Consider the following 6,000-nt stretch of genomic DNA (forward strand, 5'->3'; position numbering starts at 1 on the left):
TATGATGAACACGACTGGCAGGTCATGACACGAATAACGTGACTTCCCTGTCGCGTACGTCATGAATCCCTTTCCACCAGTCACGTGTGGCACACACCCTCACACAGCACACGCCCGCGATATGCGCGTATGCGCCACAGGTGATTCACCCGAACCCGGACTTTGGAAATCTTTACGCGGCAGCATGAGCGACCGTGTCGTGGTTGTCGTTGGGTCAAATATCCCGAAGGCAGCGAAGAACAAAAATCACGGCTTGAACAGGAGTCGTGCCGGGGCATGCTGCATGACAGTCAAGTATCCCGCCACAGAGCCACACCAGTGCTTCAAACTGCTTTGGAAAAAGACCCTGTACGAGCGCTGTGCGAGGAAAACGCCTTTTGCGGTTGCAAACTTAGCTATACGATTTCATATCAATGTAATAAACATTACATATGTGCACGTATGACTACGCAAGATATATATATATATATATATATATATATATATATATATATATATATATATATATATATATATATATATATATATATATATATATATACTACGGGTGCCTAAACTACCATTCAGGTTCGATAGCATCCCTTTCCACAACCCGCTATGAGATACACGACCGCTCTATATACAGAACGGCCATATATTTGCTTATCTTGTCATGCGTCTCTTTTTTGCATCACTAGAGCCACCTGCCGCACTCATCATAACAGTGCCCTCGAAATATCTCCCATGTGAGACACACTGCTTCACGTTGCTTGAACCCGTCTTTAAAGATAGGGTGGCCCCATTTTACCGTTGGAAAGACTAAAGCGTGTCAAACTTATGCGTTACGGTTGATGACAAAAAGAGAAGCGTGCTGCTGAAAATTTTAACTTTTAGTTACTTCGCAGGATATTTGCGTACGTCGGCCAATTACTAGTGAACAATACGCGCCCAATCAAAACACGACGGGAACGCATTTCGGCCGCCATATCGCTCGGATATAACCAATGCACCACAGTTTTTTCCCTTCGAAGCACGCGTCTTAAATGCATTGTATATATCCTTTTGGCCCTTAAAAATGGTCATTCTGCGTGACTATTTGAGAGCTCAAGCCAAAGCGATACAAATTCGAGGCTCCGGCTTTCCTGCTTCCCCCTCCCTCCTCCCCCCCTTCCATTTTTTAACAGTGAAAAATAACCTTTCCCGTGTCCAGGACCACAAGTAGTTAATTAAGCACTATTAACTGCACTGAAACCGCTAACGGCAACATATTTTGCGCTGTCATTCCCGCAACACGAGAGCCCAGCTCTGAAGTTATTTCGGGCCAGTTTCGAACTTCTTGAGGTCTGTCCGAACTAAACTATCGACCCACGGCGCAATCAACACAGCAACTTTATAACACTCGAAACCTTGTGATAGTACCTGCTTCAATGCTTGTTAATGAGCCTCTGACCTGTATATAAATTACATATATAGATACTATAGCCGTGCAGCAGTGATGTTGCAAGAAATAGCTTCCTACTGCTGCAGAGAACCGCCGTTTACGGAAAGGTGCTGCGCAACCAACCCCGCGCGCTGTAATCAATGCCGCCGCCAGCACTTCGCTCTTTTGAAGACTGCAGTCAATCAACCACATTTCACCTGTTGTTTTGGTATATATACTATTTGTGTTACCGTTGTTCGAACTTTTTTTATGCGTTTAGAATTATTCGGGAACTAACACCGGTTTCGCATCCCTATAGTAGTGCCAGCATATATTACTGGTGGCACCCGTGACATCGATACCGTTGGCATCGTCACGTTGGTGTCAACAGTATACCACGTTGGTGCCACCTGTACTGCGTCGGGTACCACCGAACGGCAGTACCAGCAGTACTGGTGGTACCGCCGAGTGGTGGTATACCAGGCGGTATTTAATGTGGAAAGAGAGCGTTCTCCAATTTTTCCCTTATGGCGACTAGCGTTATGAGATGGTGTCGTTAAGACTTTGCGCCTTTGGTCGCAGAGGCTACGCGGGTTCCCGAAATGGGCGTAGAAAAAGTGGCGCTCGATGTACCGCTTGGCCCCCCGCTGTGCAGGGTGCCTGCGCACAAAATAGCTCTTGAATTTAGGCTCCTTGGCACAGTGATAGGGAGAACATGTGCACATATTTGTAGCACTATGCTGCACGCGGTGCAGCATATATAGTGCAACAAAAAGAAAAATCAAAGCCCCTTTCTTAAAGGAAAATGACTCAACGCGAAGCTTTCTCTCATGCAAACTGAATCTGACGTAAGCGAGAACGTAAGCTCGCGCTTACGTTCGCGTACGGCAGCCTCTTCTATATCGTGCGCTGCACCCGCGGCCTCCCATGGTGACGGCCGGGAATGCATTGCGTGACGCGCGTAATGCAAAGCAGATATATGCAGTTCGTCGGGGTAGCGCGGCGTTGCAGTTCACACAGTTCTTATCGGTACAACTGCGAATGTCAATTGTAGTGTTCTGCGATACGTATGTCATGCGCCATTGTTCAATGTATTGTGTGCGCAGATAGTTCCATATTGTTTGCGCAGATGAGCAGATAGTTCCATTGTATAAGACGGCTTTCCTGCAGTGCGTTTTCGGCGCTCACGGAAGAATCAGTCACACATAGAAAGCTTCGCTCTAATAACGCCCTCGCAAAACATGCTAAACGTCTTAATGTAAGTCTACATATAATTTTTCCAGCTGAATTGGTATAGTATACCTGACAGGTGGTTACCAGCTTGTGGATTTGGTGTGCTTACAGGCGTCGTACCAAGCGGCCGGCCGAGGCGCTCCGATCCGAAGGAGGTCCGTGCACGGATGGCTAGTGGAGCGTGACGACGACGGCAACGTCTGTTACCAGTTTGGTCGAGGCCGTCCCTTGTTTTGAGCTCGCCACTGCACGCCAAGGCCTGCTGCCCCTGGGTTCCACAACGGCTCGCGCTCTTTTTTTTTTTTTTTTGCAATGTGCTTGTACATGGAGCATACAAGCTCACATTCGCCCGCAGAGGTTTTCGCCATGTTCACAGTGGCCTCGTCTTCCATCAACCGGCGCCCTTCATTGACAAAAGTAGCAGCAGTAGCAGGCAGTCGAACATCCAAATGGCTCTTTCATTTGATGCTGCCAGCCGCAGAGTTTTGTGTCGAGCTCGGCACGGAGGGTTAATAAAGGCAAAAGTTTTCCCGCTTTCGAGTGTCCCCGCTGCACTCCTGACTTAGAGAATGTTTAGTCCGCATCTATACGCACCAAGCAGACATGCTGCTAGAATATACCTGGCGCGGCAACCACTTTTGTCCTTCGTTTTGATAGTTTAAAAGGCATAAGTGAAGTGAAATGGCAGTGGCCTCCATTTCATGCAGCAACAGCACAAAATGCGAGAGAATTGAAATATTCGAAAGGATACCTTCTCGAGGTGGATTATTATTAAAGGGAACACAGCCACGCATACAGGGTGTTTCGAGAAGTGTGTCCAAAAATCTCGAAAAATAAGGGAAATACCATATTTGCTCCCTGCCTTCATAACTACTTTTTTCTGTGGTGGCCGACGTATTAAGATGACTAGAGGCATCAATTACGGCATAAATATAAATTAAATTAATGAGCTTTTTAATTAGCGGAGATAGCCGGTCATGCCAAATGGCAAAATTGAGGTCCTTCCTGCGAAGAGTCATTGCCGCTTTGAGATTTAGAAAGCGGGCTCTTGTAATCTGGACTTCGGAGTAATGAAATTCGACAAAAGTCACCAGCGAAACTGAAACCGAAGCGCTGATGAGCGCGACTATCAGACGACCAGAATGACGTCACTATTCACGACAAAGGTTGTAGTGGTGTTAGTTCTGCATTAGTTAACGTGCGCCACGCGTGCGGTAATGGCAAGCGCAGTTCGCACATCCACGAAACGAAGTCGATCGATGGTTGAATATTACGACGCTCGCTCATTCTGGACGTCTCGGAAGAGCGTGTCAGTTGCGCTTTTCCGCGTTTCGGTTTCGCAGGCGGAATCGGTCAGATTTCATCACTCAGCCAACGTTAATAGCGGCAACTCTTAACGCGACAGCGTTAAAGAGGTCGTTTCGCAGAAATTTTGGTGTCGGCGTCAGTGTCGTTGGTTGTGAGCGAAAGACCAGCGTTGTCCGTGAGCGAAAATTCCAGACAGATGCAAATAAGTAAACAACAACAAAAAAATTGCTGAGTGCGAGAGCTAATTGAACGCAGGACGTCTGCCAAGCAAGCGGGTGTTCTACCACAGAGCCGCGCCCGTGCTCGAAATTGCTTCGGAAAAAAAGCACCATATGATTTTTATGTAGTACGAGGAGTGTCATTAACCCTTTCAGCCCTGGAATTTCTATTTTGGTCGGGGACTTTGTGCGTGTTTTCCCAATAGTTAGGACCGCAAAAGACCACAAAAAAATTGAGGCAGTGGTGCAAGTATACTTATGGATTTGCAAACATGGCGTCAAATTGGTCATCATGGCTCAGGGGTTGTGAAATGAGAAAATGACTTCTTTGCTTCCGGTTTCCTTTTTAGTCTATGCCTGCGCACCGACATTTGATGCAATAACCAAAACAATCACAGATGATTACGATACTGGCAAGTGCGAATTCTGAGCGCAGCTTCGTGTTGGGGCAACCAACGCCAACAGTGCTTGAAGTTTTGGCTATCCGCAGTTGTAGCTATGTAACATTCGTTACACATTGCCACAGAAACTGCCAGCGCTCGAGTGCTACACACATCACTCTGTGCATTCCAGGCGTCGCGAACCAAGCGAAAACGCCGACAGCCCCATTACGACAAGCGAAGCCAGCCGCAGTGCATGCGCCAACCCTGCGCATGCGCACGAGCTCCGACCGAGGGGCCAGGGCGTGTGACGGAGGAAGAATAGTAAAACTTGTTGTTGGGCTAGTTGGTATTGTCGCGTAAACCTTGATGTAGCTATTTTCTTTCAACTTTTGGCTCGTTCCAATGTCGCGGGTCAGCCCAAGAGCCGGGTTTGCAGTGGTGTCCTTGAGTGGCTTACCGGCTTTGTTGTACGAGCGCGTTATCTTCCTTCCTACGAGGGTCCGGTCCCCATTTAGGAGACCGCAGACGGCTTTGCATCCGCGGCGCCGGAAGGTATGCGGGGTGAGTTGTACGGTGGAAGCTTAACGGATGTCGCGGTAGTTTTCTGTGTGTTTTTACTTTAGTTTAGATCATTATTCTTTAGGATGACGGTGGTCATCGAGTTCAAACTCGGTGGAGACCGCCAGCGATTGGGTGTACCTGTTTGAATTCGTGACACCCGATTGGGTGTCGTCAACGGAGACTTCTGAGTGGCCCTTTTTTTGTTTGGTCTCTGCGGTGGCCTCGGGACGCTTCCAGAGGAGCCGAGGGGGAGTCGCACCGGAGACGCCACGAGAGCAGGTTGCAGCGAGCGCTGCTCAGAGTTAGTTGTCAAGAGTTATGTAGCGTGCAAGTGTGTGCAACCTCTAATTAGGAAACTTAAGCCAAATAAATCAGTGTAGGAGAAAGTATATGGATATGCTGTTTGTACGTGTCTTCTCTCCGGCGGCGACCAAGTAGCGACCAGAACACTACGCTACAAAGTGGTGGAGGTGCGGGGTAGCGAAAAACCCCCCCGTACGGTGATGCCCACTCTGAGGAGCCAGAACGGCGTGGACGACGTTGCGAGAATGGCCCACCTTCCAACTGCTGCAACCTCGAGACCCTTCATCGGGCCCCCGATCTTCAAAGGTACACCTGAGGAATCCGTATCGGAGTGGGTGACCTGCTACGAACATGTATCTTCACTCAACTCATGGGACGACGATACAAAGGTGAAATTTCTTTATTTGGCTTTGCAGGGCGACGCAAAAAAATGGTACACTACGAAAGTTATGACCGGCGCTCCTAATACGTGGGAAGAGTGGGCCACGTTGCTTGAGTCTAGCTTCACTGGCCGCCACGCAGCAGAGATAACCCGCCTGAGACTAGAGAATCGAGTGCAACTGCCGTCTGAGAGCCCGGAGCAGTATTATTACGA

General features: G+C 48.4%; 1 protein-coding gene across 1 annotated transcript in view; it reads left to right on the top strand.

Moving 5' to 3' along the window:
• LOC119405007 (proteoglycan 4) overlaps positions 1-3,186 on the top strand; it is a 50,812-nt gene extending 47,626 nt beyond the window's left edge. The window contains exon 10 of the mRNA XM_049418611.1: positions 2,744-3,186. Coding sequence (XP_049274568.1) covers positions 2,744-2,869 — 126 coding nt within the window. The 3' untranslated portion in view covers positions 2,870-3,186. The remainder of the gene's footprint in view (positions 1-2,743) is intronic.
• The last annotated feature ends 2,814 nt before the right edge of the window (positions 3,187-6,000 follow it).

The sequence above is a fragment of the Rhipicephalus sanguineus genome, chromosome 1, assembly GCF_013339695.2.
Source record: "Rhipicephalus sanguineus isolate Rsan-2018 chromosome 1, BIME_Rsan_1.4, whole genome shotgun sequence".
Taxonomy (NCBI): Eukaryota; Metazoa; Arthropoda; class Arachnida; order Ixodida; family Ixodidae; genus Rhipicephalus; species Rhipicephalus sanguineus.